General features: G+C 42.4%; 1 protein-coding gene across 2 annotated transcripts in view; it reads left to right on the top strand.

Moving 5' to 3' along the window:
• Window positions 1-21852, top strand: part of GPC6 (glypican 6) — a 942204-nt gene that overhangs the window by 287619 nt on the left and 632733 nt on the right. For both annotated transcript variants that reach the window (XM_048492941.1, XM_048492940.1), the window contains exon 2: window positions 9911-10069. In XM_048492941.1, coding sequence (XP_048348898.1) covers window positions 9911-10069 — 159 coding nt within the window. The remainder of the gene's footprint in view (window positions 1-9910; window positions 10070-21852) is intronic.

The raw sequence follows: 21852 nt of genomic DNA, 5'->3' as shown, positions 1-21852 counted from the left end.
CTTGTTTGCCTTTGTTGTTCAAACAACTGTCTTGACACGTATTGTCGAAGGCTTTCACAGACAGAATTTACTGGCTGTTGTGGGTTTTCTTAGTTGTGTGGCTGTGGTGTGGCAGTTTTTGCTCTTAATATTTTGCCCACATCTATGACTGGCATCTCGCTGTGACATACCGATGAAAATGCCAGCCACATATAATTTCAAACCTAATGCTTTTGAGTGGCATCTTACCTTAATTGTTATTGCTAATGAAAGGACATTCTCTTCTCCACCTTTGGGTCTCTTGTCATTTATGAGACCTGCTCTCCCCCCCTCTGGGGATGGTTTTAATGAGTGTTAATGCGGACATTGTTTGTTATTGATCGCTGCTTTGTTATTGTTCGTTTGTTATTGATCGCTGCTTTTAAATTGTTTTAATGTATTTAAGGGTTATTGTATATACGTGTTTATGTTGTTCACCGCCCTGAGCCCTTCGAGGGTAGGGCAGTATACAAGACCCAATAATTAATTAATTGATTGATTGATTGATTGATTGATTGATTGATTAATTAATTAATTAATTAAAAGTCCTTCTACTCTGAGCCTTTTAAGTGATCTTAAACATTGTGTTAGAGCAGCGATTCTCAACCTGTGGGTCACGACCCCTTTGAGGGTCGAACGACCCTTTCACAGGGGTCGCCTAAGACTCTGCATCAGTGTTCTGCATCTGTAAAATTGATAAATGTTAGGATTGGGGGTCACCACAACATGAGGAACTGTATTAAAGGGTCGTGGCATTAGGAAGGTGTTAGAGAGACATTTGAACTAGTGTTGCTTTTTCTGTTATCACTTTTATTCCCCCACCCTTCTTTTTCCCAGAATGCCAGGGATGCAGACTGACATCAGTGCTCTTTTAAATCTGCATACCCTCTCAGCATTTTACAGAGGATGCTGGCAAGCCAGGGTCTTAGAATCTTGAGACAGCTGCCCTACTCCCCTTTTAACATTTTTATAACAGCCAGACTTAAGAGGTCTGGAGAACTTGGAAGTGTTCACAGCGATTTGTGTCATTTTAGTTGTCCTTGTTGAAATATATTACATTGCTTTTATTTTTGGTTAACACTTTCCAGTCAGTAGGTTCTCACATCCTGTTCTCAATAATGGATCCTTTGGATTCTTTCCAATTCAGCTTCCATCCTGGTCAATGGAACAGAGATCATGCAGGTTGCTATCACAGCTGAGCTCCATCTCCAGCTGGGCCGAGGTGGATCAGCACTGCTAGTGTTATTAGACCTCACTGCAACTTTTGACATGGTTGACCCCAGTCTTTTGACTCACTGCCTCACTGATGTTGGGATTTGATGGACAGTCTTGAAATGGCTGACCTCGTTTCCCCAGAATTGGGGACAGCAGGTGACAATCGGGTGGGGGGTGATTTTCCAGTGACAGCTACTAGTTTTTGGAGTGCCGTAGGGGGCTATCCTTTCGACAGTGTTATTTAACATCTATTTGCATACCCTGGCACAGTGCTTTGGACTGGGTTGCCATCAATATGCAGATGACTCCCAGCCTTGTCTGCTGACTTAAGGCTGGCTGGCCACTGCCCCAATTGCTCTTTCACAGTGTCTTAAAGCCATGGCTTGATGGATGAGTATGAGCAGACTGAAACTTAATCTGTTGATGACAGAAGCCCTGTGGCTGAGCTGGGAAGAACTGGTGAAGTGTTTCCAACTGCCATGTTTACACGAAGTGGCCCTAACACCTGCCATGTCTGTCAAGGGCCCGGTTGTGACCTTGGTGTTCTCCCTGTCTATGGAGGCCCAGGTCGTACGTATGGCAATCACTTTATTCCATCTTAGGCAGGCCAGGCAATTGGACCCCTACTTGTTCCAAGTGGACCTGGCCACAGTGATCCAAGTGACAGTCATCTCCAGGCTGAATTACTGTAACTTGCTGTACACTGACCTGCCTTTGAGACTGATCTGGAAATTAAGACTGGTTCAGAATCCTGCAGCGAGGCTCCTCATCAGGACACTGGTGAGGGAACAGATCACATCTGCATTGTTCCAACTGCACTGGCTACCAGTCAAATTCCAGATCATGTTCAAAATATTGGTTCTAACCTTTAAGGCCTTGAGTGATCTGGGACCTCTTATCTTCAAAACCACATCTCCCCATATTGTCAATGGAGGACACTTCAATTTTTTGATAGCATCTTGCTGGTGGTCCCAGGCCCTTAGGCTATCCAGTTGGTCTCAACCAGAGGCAGGGCTTTTTAGGCCTTGACTCTAGCCTGGTGGAACTCTCTGTCAGCTGACACCAGGACCCTGTGGGACCTTAATTGGTTCTACAGGGCCTGCAAAACAGAGATGTTCCACTGGCCTTTGGTTGAAGCCATTCCGTGATCTGCACTTTCCATCTAAAATGCTGCCTCCCATACCCCTATTCATGTTTATTTATAACAGCATCTTCAGTAGCATTGGCACTTTCCATCTGGTGTGTCTGCCCTCCCACCTTCTTTTCTCTCCGCATGTAATAAATAAGGACAGAGAGTGGTGGGAGATTGATATTTAGACCCCTTCTGCACATGCAGAATAATGCACTTTCAATCCACTTTCACAATGGTTTGCAAGTGAATTTTGCTATTCCACACAGTAAAATCCAGCTGCAAAATGGATTGAAAGTGCACTATTCTGCATATGCGGAAGGGGCCTAAGACTTGGTTTTACTAATTGGTAGTCATCAGTGTGAATTTTAAAGAATTTATATAGAACGGTTATAGAACGGAATTTATATAGAACGGTTTTTAGAATGTATTTATATTGAAATGTTTTAATTGGATGTATTTTGTCTTTGGGCTCTTCACCTTTGACTGGAAGCCACCCTGAGGGTGAGGTCCAAATTTAATAAAATAAATTAAAAATAAAACAATAGTCAACAGTACAATGGCCTACATTCCAATGTACATTGGAAAACAGGAAAGTGGATGTGTAAAGTGGATCCAGGCTGAAAAGTTGGATAAATGAGATCATGCAAATGTTAATCATCCACTGATGACTTCCAGCCGAATGTGTGAAGTGACTATAGAAAAATACTATTTTTCAAATGATACAATATACGCATTTTGTCTGTAGTGTTCGTGGGGTTTTGCTCGCATATGCAAACTATTCCTTTGTGCTGCATGCCTTATCTCACCTAACACGCTCAAGCCAAATTTGTTCTTTGATATCAATTCTTGTGTCTGAGGCATCTTCTGGAAAGCCATTGCATCACTCAATATGTGCATTTTAGCATTTGCCCGCTCTTGCATTTTACAAAGAAGATCAAAAATGGCTATGTCATTCTTTTAATAGATTTTACACTGGTTTAATATCCTCAGGTGGAACGATATAAATTATGGAGTTTATGATTGGCTTTTAGTTGGGGTTAGGGCAGAAGCTATCAAAAAATGAATACATCATAAAGAGATATTATTTCTGTGACTGTAAAATTTATGACAGAGATCATAAGAAACTCAGATAAGTTTATGTGATTAAGCTCTACTTTAACAAGGGTGCCATTATCGTTAATGACTCTGGTCAGAGCTTTAGCAAGATCAGCTGTGGGGGAAATAAAAGGCTAAGCAATTATATATTTTGACTATTCCTCTAGCAAGTGACATGCTTTTTTGTGTGTCCGTTTTGTACACCATCCATTATTCAAGGCCCAGCATTTCGTTCCTTCGTTAAGGGGTGCCAGGACTTGAAAGGGCCTTGAACTGATTAATTGGGGGAAATTAGGCAGGGAGTCATCCCATATGCTGTCAGATATCTCTGCCTGTAAGAACAGAAGAGGTGCCCTGCTGGATCTGACTAATAGCCCATCTAGTCCAGAACTCTGGAGGGCCAACAAACAGGTTTCACTTGATGTGTCCTGGGACTGGTATTTAGATCTTTACCTCCTCTGAATATGGAGGTTCCCTCTAGTCATCATAGCCAGTACCCATTGATGGACCCTGTAATCACTCCACAGAACCAGGTACCAAAATGGGACAGAACTTTATTAGAACATAGGCAAGGCCTGATTTTGGCCCTGTTAGGCTATAAGCATCCACAATCGGCAACCAACATAGCAAGGGAAAAGTGAAACTAAAGAAAAGGCTTTTTCCTCAAGGGATCATGTTAAAATAACTATATACCACACTAAAGGAAATCTACAAATTCACAGCTCTCCATGATGTAACAGACGCATCCTCTGTGAATCTGTCTATAAAAAGCAGAACAGTAAGGGTTAGGGTTGCAGATCCAGTTTGGGAATGCTGGAGGATTTGGGGGTGGAGCCTGAGGAGAATGGGGGTTGGGGATGGGTGGGGTGTCAATGAGGTTTAATGCCATACAGTCCACTTTCCAAGAGGCCATTTTCTCCAGGTAAACAGAGGTCTTTCATCACCTGGAGGTTGCTAACCCTAGTAGGGTACCCAGCAAGGAAAGCTCCTTGTACCTCCAAAGTAGGTTAGGTAATAAGCCCCTTTCCCCTTAAGAGCTTCTGGATCAGGATTCCTCCTGGAGAAACTAGGCAATGTATTCATACGGGCTTTCTGCCCTTGCCCTGAAACACCCATATTGAAATAGGAGCTAAATTGGACAGGTGTCTAGCATTTATCTTTTCAGCTGGTTTCATTTATTTTAACCTCTAGAGTGCTAGGACTTTTTAGCCATTGTTGAGTTGTCACAATTAATCTGCATTTGAGTAAAACACACAGAAATGTGCATCGTAAGCAGTTTTCCCTTGTCACGCAGTTTCAAGTATGCGGGCTTGTACCGAATTCCTGCAGTAAAGCTTGCCAATATGGAACGGAAACAGACAGATGTGAGATTACGGCTGCAATAAAACCTGGAACTGAGCACTCATTGTTGAATTTGTAGCAGGCGATTGGCTTGATTTATACAATGTGGGCCACAAAAAGGAGAGAGATTCGTAAGTCAGCATCTTTACTCTGAAGTGCTTGCGGTTGAGTGAATTGCAGTAGGTCACTGCAAACTGCTGAATTAATTCTTGCTTGCATCTGGCATCATACTGGTGCAGCACAGCTTAATGCAGGCGAGCCTCTCTGTGGATATACCCTTTGGGGCAAGGGAAAAACCAGTCAGCTGGAGCCGATGCCTCTTATGCCATATAATCTTTGCTGTAAATACCACAAGAATATCAAGCATATGGAGCTTCCCAGGATGAAAAGGCAGTGCACTCGTTGCCAGCACAGATATAGTCTCTAAAACAATTGTGCCTTTGGACTACCCAGATCTAGAATTAGACGTGATTTTAGAATGATGCACTACAAAGCTTGGAAGAGGAAGTGCAGTCCTTTGGAGTAATGTGGGGACCAAGATGCATTTATGGACTAATCTGGTGCATCTGAATTTGGAAGAAAATTCCTCTGAATTCAGTGGGGGCCCACAGGATTACATTCTTGCCTAGATTAGGGATAACACTGTTCATTTTTGTTTTGTAAAAAAAAACTTGTTTAGGATTAGCAGGCAGATGTGGTTTACTGCTAGATACAACAGATGGAGGAAAGTAGAAGCCAATCCTAGAATAATTTCTAATAGGATTCTGTCTCTGACATTTGGATACTGCTGTATTATGACTTCAGAGGTTCTGAATTTATTCTGTGGATGGCAGGATCAACAAGAGCTTTGGCCCCACTTATATAAACATTGACCATGTTAAAACAATAGTCATAGCATTATTGGCTGTTTTGGGGGGCAAAGGGTGCAGTCTTTCTGCAACCCTTTTCTGAAGGCTTTTCCCACCCAAAGACTTGCAAGCGAAGGAGGATGGCATGATATAGCCCACTCGCATCAGATCTTGGAAACTAGGGATTGATACTTAGATGGGAGACCACCTAGCAGAAGAAGTCAATGGCAAACTGTCTCTGCTTCTCCCTTGCTTTGAAAGCCCCTTGCTGGGGCTGTCATAAATCAGTTGCAATGGCCATTCATAGGGAGGTTAGAAGTGCAAAAACAATAACTTCAAGAAGAATTACAATGCGAGGGAAGATAAGAAGATTTAACTTTTCTTTAGTGCCTCATTTCCCTACCTAAATCTACTACTCCAAAGTGGTTCTTAGGTCCCTTGGAAAAGCATATGGGTTAGTACATTTTCTTGATTGGGGTTACAAGCAGCTTTGGGAAGTGGTGGTGATTGGGGGCTAAGATGGTTTACACTTTGTACATACGCTTAAATGATTGGAGGAGACAGGGAATTATGCTTACTGACTTGGTTTCAACCTCCACACTTTCCTCATTCTTTGTGTGAACACCTAATGTGCGAGCAAGCGGTATGTGTGTCTGTGTCCACGAACAAAGGATATTTTAGGTATAGAGACTGGCTATGATCCTGATTTCCCCCATCAACATGTTAATAGTACCTTATTAGGAATGCTTTACAGGACTTCAGGTAAACCATATCTGAATGTGATCAGAAATGTATAACTCTGCTGGCACTTTAGAGGTATTATTCCACTGGGCCTGCATTTCAGAGGGATCAGGGGTAGGTCTTGCCCCTGATTCTGCATCACTGAATTGCCCATTCACAGGTAGCAAGCCAGCACGGTATAGTGGTTAAAAGCAGTAGACTCAAATCTGGAGAACCGGGTTTGATTACCACTCCTCCAGATGATCGGTGGACTCTTATCTGGTGAATTAGATTTGTTTCCCTGCTCCTCCACATGAAGCCTATTGAATGACCTTGGGTTAGTCACAGTTCTCTCAGAACTCTCTCAGCATTGCCTACCTCACAAGGTTGTGTTGGAGGGGGGAGAGGAAGGGAAAGGAGTTTGTAAGCTGCTTTGAGACTCCTTATAGGAGAGAAAGGTGGGATATAAATCCAAACTCCTCCTCTTCTCCAAATACCAGGCCTGGGAGGCACCATCAAGGAAAGGACTTGCCCAGGGTTGCCAGCTTTCTCCTGGCCATCTGTGCAAGGTAGGGGATAGTGTTGCCAGCTTCAGGTTAGGAAATCTGTGGAGAAATAGGGGTGAAGATTGGTAAGGACTGGAATTTCAGAAGGGTACAATGGCACAGTGTTTACCCTCCCAACCATCTGCTTTCTCCAGGGAACTGATGTCTGTAGAGATGAGTCTAGAGATCAGCTTTATTTTAGGGGGATCCCCAGGTCCCACCTGGAGTCTGCAACTCGATTGCCAGCTTGGAAGTGGGAAATTCCTGGAGATATGTAACCTGGGTAGTTGGGGTTTGAGGAGGAGAGGGGTGTCAATGTGATATAATTCCATAGACCTCACTTTCACAGCCTCCTGTGATGGACAGGTTAGGTTCTGCCGTTTCCAAAGAGTGACCAATGAGAGTGGACGGAATGTTAGGGAGAGACAATTGGAAAACAGCAGTTGAAAGCTGACTGTGAAGGAGTTAGACAGCAGAGAGGGAAGCCATGGGGAAGATCAGCCTAGAGCTATAGCTGACTCCAAAGAGTCAGTTTGTAACAATGGCAGTCACTCTAGGTCTTTCAGAACTCACAAGCTACAGGATGGCACCTGCAGTTCATTCTAGGCATGCACAAAAATACCTAGTATAACACAGCATATATAAGTTGAAGCAAGGGGTTGTTTCAGCATTAACCTCTCTGGTTTTACTGGAGGATCATCAGCCAGTCAGGTGTGGATCTAGAACTGTCCCTGAAAAATGCTCCTTTTTTGTCCCAAAGAAAGAGAGGTGAAAAAAGTGATGTTGTGGATCCTGCTCAGTTTTAGAAATGATTCCACTCCAGCCAGTACCTGGCTTTTTAGCCCCAGAACCCTGCTTGGGCAGACATTGGCAGCATCCCTTTGCTCAAAAGAAGAAAAGGTAATTGATGCTTGAGTGTTTGCAGTGTGTGTAATTCTTCTTATTAAATTGTTAATGAGATTGTAAAGATCTGCATATATCTTCTGCCTGCGATAGTTTAGCCATGCAATAATCTGTAAGCCCTTGGCTTAGCAGTGGTGCTTTGCTTGCCTCATAAAAGAGCAGTGTACTGAAAATTGAGACAGCGGTCTTGGCTTGTAACTCTTCATTCCAAGGGTAAGAAGTTTGTCTCAACAGGGACAGCGGGATTTTTCTCCTCTTTTGTAAAACCATGCTCAACATTTCTGGCACCTGGGGTGTACCTCCAATAGGAAATTTACAGTTCACAAAATAACAGGGTGTTTCAATTTCATGAGCTACAGAATTGGCTTCTGCTTGCAGATTATACTGAAGGGCATGAGATGTCAAAACCACTGGCAAGATGCATTGAAAAATAAATCTGAGGAACTAAATGCAAATATTTCATTATTTTCCTCCTAATATTTTTATATAGCAAAAGCCTTAATTAAACCCATCGTTGCATTCTTCCTTACAGTGATGTGTCTGACAAGATATTGTCTGTGGGACTGTGAGACAACCATATGCTTCGATTAAAATGCACTTTGTGAGGTGGGAATGAGGTTTAGGCTATTAGACACCCTGAGTATTGGGAGTTTTTTTTCCTCCTTCATGCCCCATGTATTCCTTTGCAAAGTATGGTGGAATTACCGTTTCTCATATTTGTGTTTAGCAGAGAAGGGGTTTTGAAAGCTTTGTCCATCTAGGCATTGGATAGAATTCTATGCCTTTGCTCCATGTACATTGCTTGAATCCCAGCTCTGTCATGGAAGTTCAGTGGGTGACATATTACTTCACAGGATTGCTGTAATGATAAATTAGAGGACAGGAGAACAACGTAAGCCTCTTTAGGTTCCCATCGAGGAAAAAAAGTGGGTACAAATGAAGTAAAATGGTGTTGGGAAGTGCCATATGGTGACCATGTGTGATTTTCAAGGCAAGAGACAGAGGTGGTTTACTATTGCCCGCCTCTGCATAGCAACTTTATTGGTGGTCTCCTATCCAAGTAGTAACCAGGGCTGAACTTGTGTAGCTTCCGAGATTTGATGAGATGAGGCTAGTGTGGGCTATCCAGATCAGACCTGAAACTATAAATGAAAACTTTATCATGCAATTCTTCCCCTGGTAGCATCAGGCATTATTACCGAGGGGTAATGCAAGAACTTATGTGATGTGGGCTATACCTGGGAGAGTCTTCATGTCACAGTGTTAATAGGAGGTGAACTTCTGGTAGTAATAACATTACTGAACTAACATATGAATCAGATTTTGGTGTGTTTCAGACATAGAGTTCATGCAAATATATTCCAGTGGTGTTAACTGTAGAAACAGTCATGTGCATTCTGTTTCATAAATTACTTTTCTATGTCTATATAATTGCAAATTCTTCAATTTGATATTATTGATAAAGTCCCTCTGCTCTCGCTGCTGTGATCTTTCACCCTTTTCCAAATGTCTCTTGTATGTTGCAGTTTAGCAAATCTGTAAATGCAAAGGATGTACAGGAAACATGGTGTTATATTTCTATTACTTTTTTGTATATATTTTTTAAAAAGATTAAAATACTTGACTGTACCGTAGAAGCATTTGTGGATGATAACCTAAAGTGCTCCCAGATTATTCATGTTGTCTAATCTGTTGACTTGGAGAAATGGTCTATATAGCAGTAGATATAGCCTTTCAAATCATAAACGTGGGTGGGAAAATTTACTTCCAACTAGTATTGACTTGAGAGTCAATATATCTAATTTTCAACATGACTCCCTCTGTGGATACTTAAATCTAGATAATAGAACTTTTACAGAAATACATGTATCTTTCTACAAACCTGAGAAAAAACACAAGTTGGCTTGTAGAAGGGAAAAAGAGAAGGAAGCAGGTTATGGGGGCTTTCAGGGAAGACAGAAAATAGTAAGGGAGGGGAAGGTCAGATACTCCCATAAGTCCTAAAGTATCCTCCACTTCTGTGTGTGTCTCTTGGAGGGCTTTGTGTATTTTGCATGCATGCATTCATATTTTGCATTCACTTATTTTTGCAGGGGAACATTTGAGAATTTGCCCTCAGGAATATACGTGCTGCACATCAGAAATGGAAGATAAGCTGAGCCAGCAAAGCAAATTGGAATTTGAGAACTTTGTGGATGAGACAAGTCATTTTGTGCGCACTACCTTTGTGTCTAGGCACAAGAAATTTGATGGTGAGTAGCACACTGTTTCACTTTCACAGTCAAAATTGTTAGCCTTCAGCCTCTTATCATGTTGTTATGTAGTTTTGCTTCAGATTGTAGTTGAGGGATTAAAAATATAAGTTCTTCTTCCTGTTTTAAAATAAACACACACAAAAACTCCGCTAAACATACAAAGCTGGCATTTTGGAGAAAAGGCTAGGCTCCAGCCCTGTTCCCTGACTGAGGTTTTGTGTTTGCACTGAGGCTGAAAATCAGGTCTCACACCTGCAGCTTGAACTGGTGCAGTTGAGTACCCGATATATCAAGTGTGATTCCTGGTCAAGTTTAGTAGATGCACATAGTGAAATGGGTTATTGTGTGCTATAAGTCCACCAATGTTTGTCAGGTGCAAGAAATGCATGCAGTAAGATTACTCATATGCAACAGGTGCACCAAGTTTATGCTGTGCAAATGAGACTGCTGATGCTTTGCAAGAAGTGCACCAAGTGAGATTGCTTTTCATGTGCCTTTTTTGGAGGTTCAGGCAATGAATCTCTTATATATGCTGTCGTATCCTTTACTTGGCATTCAATGGTTCATCATAAGAGACCACTTATTCAGAAGAAATGTTAATTGCATTTTCAAGGCAATTACTAGCAAGGCCTTGGCCAGAATCCATTGAACTATCTCATTTGCTTGTTGCCCGGATAAGACAAGAACTTTCTTTAAAGCTGGCATCTCTGATCTGCGATTATTGCTTTTTAATTACACTGCTCTGAAAAACTAGACGTTGGAAAGTCTGAAGACTGGTCTGCTCTTTAAAAGAGCAAAAGGAAGAGAGATTAGATCTCCTTCACTTGATGTCTCATGTCTCTTTCCCCTAATTTAAAATAAATGTTTTCATTGCATGGTTAAGTTTACTTTGGCAAAATAAATCGTGGACCTCCCCTGAAGCTTGGCTGGAGCTCAACTCAAAACTTAGCCTGCTCTTCACACTAAATAATATTGATCAATAAGACAGTCAGTCAGTCCATCAATGTATCAATATGTTCATTGACCAGAGAGTCCCAATGAGAACAGAGATAATATACATGTTAAAAAGTTTGCATAAAGTGTAATGCATAACACAACTAGCAGTTAAAACCTTTTTCCATCTACTGATATATGAAATGAAATGTTCCTTTACGCCTTAGACAGCCCAGATGGCTACAATCCATAACAAGGTGGTATTGAGAACAGACCCTCATTTAATGAGTGGAGCTTGACATTTAAGGCAGAACATGCATTATCACCGCAGGGGTGCTACCAGCAATGGCCTCCCCATTGCAAATGTGTCTCCTTGGTCTATGGCATTCATAAATATTCACTGTGAGACTCACCATATGCTGATGTTCCATGCCTTTTTGGAGACTATGGAAAAGATTATGTGACATCTCAGGGAGGGGCTGCAGTGTGTTTCCCCCTCCTTCCATCAAAGGGAATGAGCTCATCGTGGGTATTTTCATGCTTTCCTTCAGAACATATGTTGAAATCATGTAGGAGGTCTACATTCTGTTAATTCATGGAAGGACTGACTGTGCTGTCCAAATCAGTATTGAAACTTTTTTGAATGGTGATCTCTTAGTGTTAAAGGGTGTTAAGAATTGGTAAGCAGTCTTGGAGATGGCTTTTCTGGAGAACAGCAACAAACTGGGACAAAGGAGCCAAAGGTCTGAAAGAGCTATCGATGTATTGTTAGCTCTTCTTGAAAGAACTCTTCTGTTGTTGGAAGAGAACCCAATCACTGAGGTTGTCTGCTGAGAGGTTTCATATTTGATTTACGGACATCTCTTTTATGTTTTCCTAGTAAACATTGGTGTTACAGTGAATATTACGGCAATGTTGCCACCTTTTCTCAAAGTAAATTTTGTCATATAAAAGTCCCTGGAGCAGTGTTTTTCTTCTTTTCAAAGCCTAAAGGCAAAAATTTACTATTGTTCGTGTGCAAGAAAATGAAATGCTTATTCACTGTATTGGAACAACCTCACCGTCAAGGGAACTGCTGCATAATCTCCTCTCTGCCTTGAGATCTGGGAAGAGGGCATGAGGAATTGTCACATGATTGACTTCTTTCAATCCCTATTGTCACAGCTCTAAAGGTTCATCTCTAGTGACAAGACTAGGGAATGAATGGATGGGAGGCGAAACTGAGCTCTGCAACCTAATCTGCACCCCAAAACTGGGAGCTAGCTGCCTAGGCCAAGGGAGCTGTCCATACCTGAGCCAGTCCCAAAGAGGAAACATGATTGTGTTGTGGTTTTTGGTTCAGAGATGGCACTAGTCCCTTGCTCCCAGGGGTGGTGCCTATCGTGCTTGAAATGTTGCCAATTTCATTTAGTTGGCCAATGATTGGGCATACTGATGTAGTCTTCCATATATTCCATATGTTCCTTCACAGAGGCGTATCTGCCTATGGACAAGGGAGGGCCCTTGCCCACAGGCGCAACAATTTCAGTCACGTGGGGGGTGCCAAAATGTCTCAGCCCCAGCCACTCTGGACGGTGGCCCACTGGTTCCACCTCCCAGTCCTGGCAAACCACCAGAGCAGGAGGACAGGGGAGCTCCACCTCCCTCCAACCCAGCATGCCTTGCTTTCTCCCTGCATGTGCTCACCAGCCTTCTCCCGGGCTGACTGGCCAGCAGCACAGAAGGGAAGGGAAGTCGAGCTGAACCCACTGGAGCCTGGAGGAAGCAGCAGCATCAGCAGCACAGGCACAGGCACGTTGGAAGAAGTGGCTTTTGCCTCCCTACTTAAGCCCATCTCCCTCCCCAGTCCCCACCTTGAAGCAGTAGCAGCCTTGCCCCTCCTTCCTCGCCCGCCCGCTTTCTCCCTGTGCCGCTCCTCAGTGCGTTTGGAGGCCAGCCCGTGCACTTGGCTGCAGACCAAGGTAAGTGAAGAAGGCCAGCCACGCCTGCCTGGCAATGCGGGGTGGGGGGTGCTCGGGAGGGCATTTTCTCCTGGCCGGGTGGCCTGGGTTTCCCCATTCCCGATGTTGACCGATGGGCCCCTTGGGACTCTCTCCCTCAGGAAAGCTTCCGGTTTGGTAGTGATCTGCAGTAGCACCTTTGCGGAGGTGCACAAATCCCTCACTTTAGCTGTGGCGGCTCAAGGAAAATTGAGAGTGGTGGGTAACTTCAGGGAGCTGGAAGGGCACTCCACCCATGGCAAACCCTGTAAGGGAGCTGAATGCCCTAATCCCAAGGCTGGAGAACAAACGGGAGAAGAGGCATGCAGAAACGAACGGGGAAGAGTGAGTGGATGGGGGAAGCATCCTCCCCTCCCTTTTTTTTCTCTCGCAGCCTAACCAAACCTTAGAGATTTTTGTAATATCAATTGTAGTATAACTAGACATTGAGTAGATGAAATTTGAAAAATTAACAAGAGGCTGAATTCCTCTAATTGAACTCACCACAGCGTGACCCATAGGTATTTGTTTGAAGGACGTGGTCGCTGAGGTGATGTGGAATGGACTTTAAGCCCCCAACAAACATACTAGTTCAACGAATGCAAAATATAGAGTTGATTGTTGTGGGGTGCTGAGATTGAGTTTCTTTTTTACAAAACTTAAAACTTATCTGGATTTAAACTACTGCCTTTCTGGGAGCACTGTCACTTTAAAATAAGACCATAAAGGTCTATAGAGTGGGACGGAAAGGCACAAGAGAAGGAGCAGTGTTAACCCAGGGGAAAAATAAGGAAGTAAGAGCATAGAGACGGAAACAGCTGCTCTGGCATGTAGAGGAAGATCTGGCAATTAAAATATAATAATGTAATAACTCCTGAAGTGAATTGAAACATTTATTAAGTTTGCTTAATGAAATAATGTTGGCCTAAACACAGTACTGGAAAGTTGAAGACAGTTGCATTAAAACTTGTCATTAATTAAGGAAATAAAATGGCAAATACAAAGGTAGAGATAAGACCCAAATGAAAGGAGCGGCAAGTGAAGACATCAATTCAGGCAGAAGGGGTTCAGAATTGGCCCCGAAAATGGAACTTTTAATGGAAATTATTTCATCAATGCAACAAAATATCTCCTCCCTGCAGTTAGAAATGCAGTGTAATTTTATAGAGGTAAAACAGGAAATCTCACAGATAAAACAATTAGCTGAGTGTGGAGAGAGGACCTTGAAAGATGGATTTTACAGTGTCATATCTGTATTGTGTAGTAAATACAGAAATGTTGTGAAAGAATCCTTAAGATCTGCACTCTTGGTGTTTTCATTGAAATGTTTATTAATTCAAGAAAAGTTTGCGCAATATAAAGATAATACAGGTTTGTACCTTAACAGATCCATACCATGGAAGACTACCTCAAACTTATCTTCCAAAAATATTTGTGTTTTATTCTGAGTATTGCAAGTTAAGTTATTTTCTAAATACTAAATTATTCTAAGTTGTTCTAAGACTAAGTTTTCTAAGTTAAGTTATTTCTAAAGACTAAGTTATTCAAAGTTATTGTAAGACTAAGTTTTCTAAGGTATTAAGTTATTTTCTAAAGACTGTGAGTTTGTTAGTAAGTGCCTTATGCTATCAGTATTAAAATTCAATGTGTGCAACTACTGTGGAAAAACATGACTTGAAATTTGTCCCTGTCCTTTCCCTTCCACCCTCCCTCCCACCTGGCACTGTGCTGTATTTCCAATGCTTGAGGGCAATTTGGGGTGCTGGATATAACACCATAAAAGTTTTCACAGCAATAATAAAACATTTTAAAAGCATTTTGAGAATGTTGTCAAAATTTTTGATTTCTGCTGAGTGGCATGGACTATTGCTGTGTTCCGATTTGTGAGTTGGGGCATTTTCTATAATGTGACGATGATTTAGAAATGACCTGGTGCAAAAAAATCATTGTTTGGTTGTGGTGGGGGAGGGTGGCCACCCATGGGGGGTCCAAACTCAGGTTTTGTCCTTGGGCTCCAGTTTGCCTAGATACCCCTCTGTTCCTTCCTGTTGGACTTCATGGCAGGCTTAGTAGGTATATGAAGAAAGGGGGAAGCAGTAGGAGAGATGGGCAAGGGAAGCTGTGTAGCTAAAGGGGTTACATCTGCCTAGACACAATTCTTCTTTGCTACCATTGTGATAACATATTTCAGTGGTACAGAACTCTGGATAGAGCAACAGGTTTTTTTATTTGGGAGGTACTCTCTCAGAGCAGCTAGTCTTCTCAACATTACAAGGTAGGGGAGGTCTTCCTGCAGTCACTCCCATGACTGGAATGTTGAACACTGGCGGAGGAAGCCATCAAACGACCAATCCTTCCACACAGGGCAGGGCTATCCAGAGATCAGTCTTCCCCAGATGAATCCATGGAACCCAGTTGCCTTCAATGGGAAAAGATACAGGCAGTGCAAGACTGGGAGCCCCGCAGCAATACCTATCACTGCTGTTCTTTAAACTGAAGGCCTGCAGGTAGAAAAAATATTCAGTGGGTGTGTCCTCTGTGGAAGAGAAGCTTGCTGGCCAAGTTTGCAGTTGGTGTGAAGATCTACTCATGAGTTAAGTGCCTGAAAAGCTTGACTTGCTGTTCTGTTTCCTCTGGTTTATCCTCCATGCCATTATTACCTGTGTCTTTCTCTGGTCTACTTATGTGTATAGTGGTCCTTCCCTTAGAGCAATGGTGGCAAACCTATGGCACGCGTGCCCGAGGTGTCACTCAGAGGCCTCTTTGTGGGCACGCATGCCGTTGCCCCAGTTTGGGCACTTGGCAGTGGCATAGCGTCAAGGGGGAGAGAGGTGCGTGATGCACTGGGCATGCACCCCTGGGGGACATGGCGAGGGCATTCCAGGAGCGTGGCGGGGGTGTTTCAGGGAGTTCCGGGAGCATTCCAGGGCAGGGCGGGGGTGGACAGGGTGGTGGTAGGGGCGTAGATGCATGTGTGCGCTGGGTGCAGCTTCCCCTTGCTCCGCCCCTGGCACGCGGTCTCTAAAAGGTTCGCCATCACTGCCTTAGAGACTGAAGAAGGCAAATGGTTTTCAAGCGTCTCCCTTGGTCAATGAGTTGTAACATGTTAAACAAACGGTGCCCCCCTCTAGTCGGCTCTTACACCTGGGCCTATCATCTATTGTGACTCGCCGCCCTCCACATCCCTTTCCCTGGGAGAATTTTAAAAGTGGGGTTGGCGGACGCCTTTTTTATTGTTATCGCTGTTTTAATGGTTTTAATAATTTATTTATATTTTGTGTTGTACACCGCCCAGAGCCCTTCGGGGATGGGGCGGTATAAAAGTTTAAGCAATAAATAAATAAATAAATAAATCCATAGGGTGGATACAGTCAGCTTTTGCTGTTTGAGGGAAGTAACTAATAACCCTCCAAAATGTTTTACCTTAAATTAATACCACAACAACAGCATTTTGATTGAAAAAAAAGGTTGGCCATAGCCAGGTGGGATGGTGGTTGTTGTCTGAAACTGGGTGAAAAAGCTGGCTGGATCCAACACCCTATTTTTTCAACAGTAACCGATAGGCCAAAAGTATGTTAAGTTACCTCTTTGGCTGCCGAACAAAATAACCAGTTTCTATTCTATCATTCCAAAACAGTGGTGATTTCCGGACAGCAGAAATAAAACTTCTTGAGGGCATTTTAATAAGCATTTTGGGGGAGACGCTTGTTCAACTATCTCCCCCTGAAAATGTCTTCAAAACATTTTATTTCTCTCAACCTGTTTTTTTCAAAAATTGCTAAACTTGCAATCTTTTCCCCAAACCCAGGTCGAAGACATTTCCTCTTCTTTGTGACCAAAAGCAGACAGGAAATGCTTTATTTCTCTCACCCAAACTTCTTAATTTTCACTGTGTGCTTGCCAATTTGTGTGCTGCAGCAGAGATTATCTGAGGTTCTCCACAGGTCATTTGTTTGCTAATTCACTGCAAAAAGTAGATGAATAAAGTTTGTTTTGCCTAGCAATTCCAGTCATGTGTCATTTTTCCTTTTTTTCCCCCCAGGAAGATGTCTGTGAAGCTATGAGGTCACAATTAGAGTAGCTGCAATAAGCACATATTTGTGTTGTTGTAGCTTTGCAGACATCCCCCTGGAAAAAAAAGGAAAATGACACGTGCATGGGATTGCTAGGCAAAACATCTACTTTTTAACATGGAAATTGCGTGTGGATGAGCTGCAAGCAGAAAAAACCTCTGTGGAAAACCTTCACTAAATGTTGGAGGCAGGAGAATCTCTGCAGCAGCACCCAAAATGGCAGGCACAACTCTGAAATTGACCAGAGCTCCATCAACCAGCAGGTGGGAAAAAGAAACATTTTGGCTGGCAACGCTTGTGTTCTCTGTGCTGTGGGAACACAAAAAGTTTTATTTCTGCTGTGGGGAAAGGACCACTGATGTATCTTCCCTGGATGGAAAGCTGGATGGTGTAAGGCCAGAACCTGTGTCTGGCCTGCGCAGCTGTCTTGAGAAAAGATAGGTTAGGAAACAACCCCCCAAAAAGCATCAGACATCAGAAACAAACAGATGGTTTTACTGAACAGAATATAGATCTCTGACAGAAGGTGATCCCTCCCAAGGGAGAGGCACACTCCGGGTGCTCGAAAGAGAGACACACCCACCATACGAAGGACCTTAGTCTTTATAGATAGAAAGAATACATACGTCATTAATCATACCTGTATACATATCTCACATAATCCATACCCCTTTCACGTGCTATGAACATGAACCTTAAAATCCCATTGGCTTATCTGCCCCTATTTCTTACGAGTTACATTAAGACAGCCTCTAAAGTAAATTGCTTCTCTGACTAAAACATTGTCACAAATGCAGCATGCTCTTAGCTCGTGTCCTTCTCTGCCCATATGCAAATGGCTGCAATAAAACTAGATTCTACCTTTTTCCATGTTAAGAATATTTTAACAAATATACCATTTGATTCTAATACATGTACATTACAATTATAGTGGAATACCAGTAAATATGAATATTATCATTTCTATGTTCATTGAAATATATATATATATGTATATATATGTATATATATGTATATATGTGTGTGTGTGTGTGTGTGTGTGTGTGTGTGTGTGTGTGTGTGTGTATATATATATATATATATATATATAAATGATAAAATGATAAATGATAAAATTCATATTTATTTATATATTCATATATATATTATATATATTATATATATATATTTTATTATATATATTATTTATATATTCATATATAAGGCATTATATATATAAACACTTTTTCCACTTAACTAATTAAAGTCCTTCCTATTTTAACTTCTGATCTCTTTTATTACTCTTAGGCATCCCATATAGTTAGTGCTGAAAACAAAGTTATAAAGTGTATGTATCCTTTCATGTTGGCTCTTATTGACAAGAATTTAAAGATATTTATCTTTGCCAGCCTGCATTACTACTACGTGCAGTTTGACCATATGCAGGCCTCTATACAGAGGTTCAGAGCAAATCTTTGATTTTATACGTTCATTTCTTTAGTTCTTACAAACTCAATATTCCTTGATATCAAATACAATTTTTAGGCATTTGGCCCAGTCCCACAATGGAATCCTCAAGGGCTGAGAATTCAACTGTTTTCCCTCCTTTCCCTACTGATGCATTCATGTTCCTCACATGGACATAGAAAGGGTTAATTCCCATCAGAAGTTTCAAAGCAGCAAGAGCAATTGCCCCCCTTGCATTCTCATTTTCTTTGATTTTCTGGTCTTTCACTTGTTTTCCTCCACTGTCCCTTGAACAAACTGTTCTTTCTCTGCCACATAATTCATGGCAGGAAAGCGGGTAGAAGGCTAGAGGAACAAGGGTTACAAAATGCACCAGCTTACTGCATGCACTCTTTGCTTAGGAGCTTTTAGAGGGAGAGGGATGAACTCTGGGCTGACAGCTAGCAATGCTTCTTGTACAGTGACTCATGACTGGAGACCCGTTTAGCTTGCGAATCATATCAAGTGCTTTCCCAGTGCAAATCCCATCAATGTTTCTAGTAAGAAGCACACAAATGGATTTTTCCCCTTCCCTCCCTGGAAACATTTGCAGGAGAGAAAACACATTACCGTTACCCTTGCAGCATATTCGCTTCACATTTCATGCCGTTTCTGGACAGGGCAAGTGAGCTGGCAGGTTGAAGAAGGAATGGACAGACAATCTTGTTTTTAAAGCCTAGAGCCCAAGAGGTACATCTGGGAGCAGCTTAAAATATGTTGTTTCCCCACAGTTGTCGTAATACTGTCATCTTATTATCACCAATTCCTCTGAATGTTGGCTTTGCTGAGCAGCTGTTTTGCAGCCAAGCCAATTTCTTTTTAAAGTATTGCTCCATCAGCAGCTGAAACCAAGCCCTCCTGAAGGCTTTTTGCCCTGAATGTTAATGAGCAGGCAGCATGTCTTCTGTGACATTTTGTAACTAATCCTCTGGAAAAAAATACTATAGGGAAATGGCAATGAGATTTTGATTTTTAAAGGGAAAACGACAATTAAGGCAAGCTGCTAACAGTCCTTTTTCACGACTGTAAGAAATTCTCTGGTTCTGTGGTGAAGTGATGTATTCTTCACATGGACCACACATAAGAACATAAGAACATAAGAACTAGCCTGCTGGATCAGACCAGAGTCCATCTAGTCCAGCATTCTGCTACTCGCAGTGGCCCACCAGGTGCCTTTGGGAGCTCACATGCAGGATGTGAAAGCAATGGCCTTCTGCTGCTGCTGCTGCTCCTGAGCACCTGGTCTGCTAAGGCATTTGCAATCTGAGATCAAGGAGGATCAAGATTGGTAGCCATAGATTGACTTCTCTTCCATAAATCTGTCCAAGCCCTTTTTAAAGCTATCTAGGTTAGTGGCCATCACCACCTCCTGTGGCAGCATATTCCAAACACCAATCACACGCTGCGCGAAGGCAAGTGTTTCCTTTTATTAGTCCTAATTCTTCCCCAGCATTTCTGGCAATGAATGCCCCTGGTTCTAGTATTGTGAGAAAGAGAGAAAAATTTCTCTCTGTCAACATTTTCTACCCCATGCATAATTTTATAGACTCACAATCATATCCCCCCCTCAGACGCCTCCTCTCCAAACTAAAGAGTCCCAAACGCTGCAGTCCTCTTCCTCATAAGGAAGGTGCTCCAATCCTTCTCAATCATCCTCGCTGCTCCTCTCTCTGCACCTCTTTTTCTATCTCTTCGATATCCTTTTTTGAGATGTGGCGACCAGAACTGAACACAGTACTCCTGGGCAAGTGCGGTCGTACTCCACTGCTTTATATAAGGGCATGACAATCTTTGCAGTTTTATTATCAATTCCTTTCCTAATTATCCCCAGCATAGAGTTTGCCTTTTTTCGCAGCTGCCATGCATTGAGTTGACATTCCCATGGAACTATCAACTAATACGCCCAAATCCCTTCTCTTCTGGTTCAGGACTGATAGCACTGACCCCAAGGTAGCGTGTATGTGAAGTTTGGATTTTTTTGCCCCTATGTGCATCACTCTTTACATTTAGCTGCTACATTGAACTGCATTTGCCATTTTCCTGGAGCCCACTCACCTAATTTATCAAGGTCCACTTGGAGCTCTTCAAGCAATCCTTTGTGGTTCTACTACCACCCTGCATAATTTGGTATCATCTGCAAACTTAGCCACCACACTACCCACCCCTACTTCCAGGTCATTTATGAATAAGTTAAAGAGCACTGGTCCCAAAACGGATCCTTGGGGGACACTCACCTCTTACATGGCCTCTCCATTGTGAGAACTTCCCATTTTATACCCACTCTTTGTTTCCTGTTCCTCAACCAGTTTTTAATCCATAGGAGGACTTCCCCTCTTATTCCTTCTCATTGCTGAGTTTTCTCAACAGTCTCTGGTGAGGAACTCTTTTGTCAAAAGCCTTTTGAAACCCAAGTAGACAATGTCCACTGGTTCCCCTATTATCCACATGTCTGTTTACACCCTCAAAGAACTCTAGTAAGTTTGTAAGACAGACTTGTTTCTACAAAAAAGCCATGCTGACTCTTCCTCAGCATGTCTTGCTTTTCTACATGTCTTTATAGTTCTTTATCTTTAATGATAGGATTCTTACTAATTTACCAGGAACAGATGTCAAACTGACTGGCCTGTACTATCCCGGGTCCCCCCTAGACCCTTTCTTAAAGATTAGGTGACATTGGCCATCTTCCAGTCTTCAGGGATGGAGCTTCTGATTTCAGGGATAAGTTGTATATTAATGTGAGAACATCAGCAATTTCATGCTTGAGCTCTTTAAGAACTCTTGGATGAATGCAATCTGGGCCAGGGATTTGGTAGCATTTAGTTTATATCAATGGCTGCCATGAACTCTCTTTCCTCTTGTCTACCACTATCTTCGCTTAGTTCCTCGGATTCAATTCCTCCTAAGAAGCTTGGTTCAGGTGCAGGAATTTTTCCTCACCTCCTTCTTGGGTGAAGACAGATGCAAAGAATTCATTCAGCTTCTCTTGCACTCTTCCTGTCATCTTTAGCACACCCTTTGTTCCTTCTTATCATCTAACGGGCCTTACCGCCTCCCTAGCTGGCTTCCTGCTTTTGATGTAACTTGAAGAACTGTTTGTTGCTAGTCTTGATGTTCGCGAGCCATGCGTTCCTCATAATCCTTTTGCCTCCCCTTACAGCTACAAGTGTTAACTTCTTGCTTCTCTTCTCTTTTCTTGCCACCATTTGTGTTCTCTCTGGTATTCTTTCATCAGTTAAGTTGTTGACTTCCATTTTCTAAAAAAGACATCTTTTTTTTTTTCCTAATAATTTCCTCAACCTCCCTTTGTTAA

The sequence above is a fragment of the Sphaerodactylus townsendi genome, linkage group LG04 (assembly GCF_021028975.2).
Source record: "Sphaerodactylus townsendi isolate TG3544 linkage group LG04, MPM_Stown_v2.3, whole genome shotgun sequence".
NCBI classification, from domain to species: domain Eukaryota; kingdom Metazoa; phylum Chordata; class Lepidosauria; order Squamata; family Sphaerodactylidae; genus Sphaerodactylus; species Sphaerodactylus townsendi.
The sequence above is the reverse complement of the archived record's forward strand: the minus strand, read 5'-3'. Positions and strand labels throughout refer to the sequence as shown.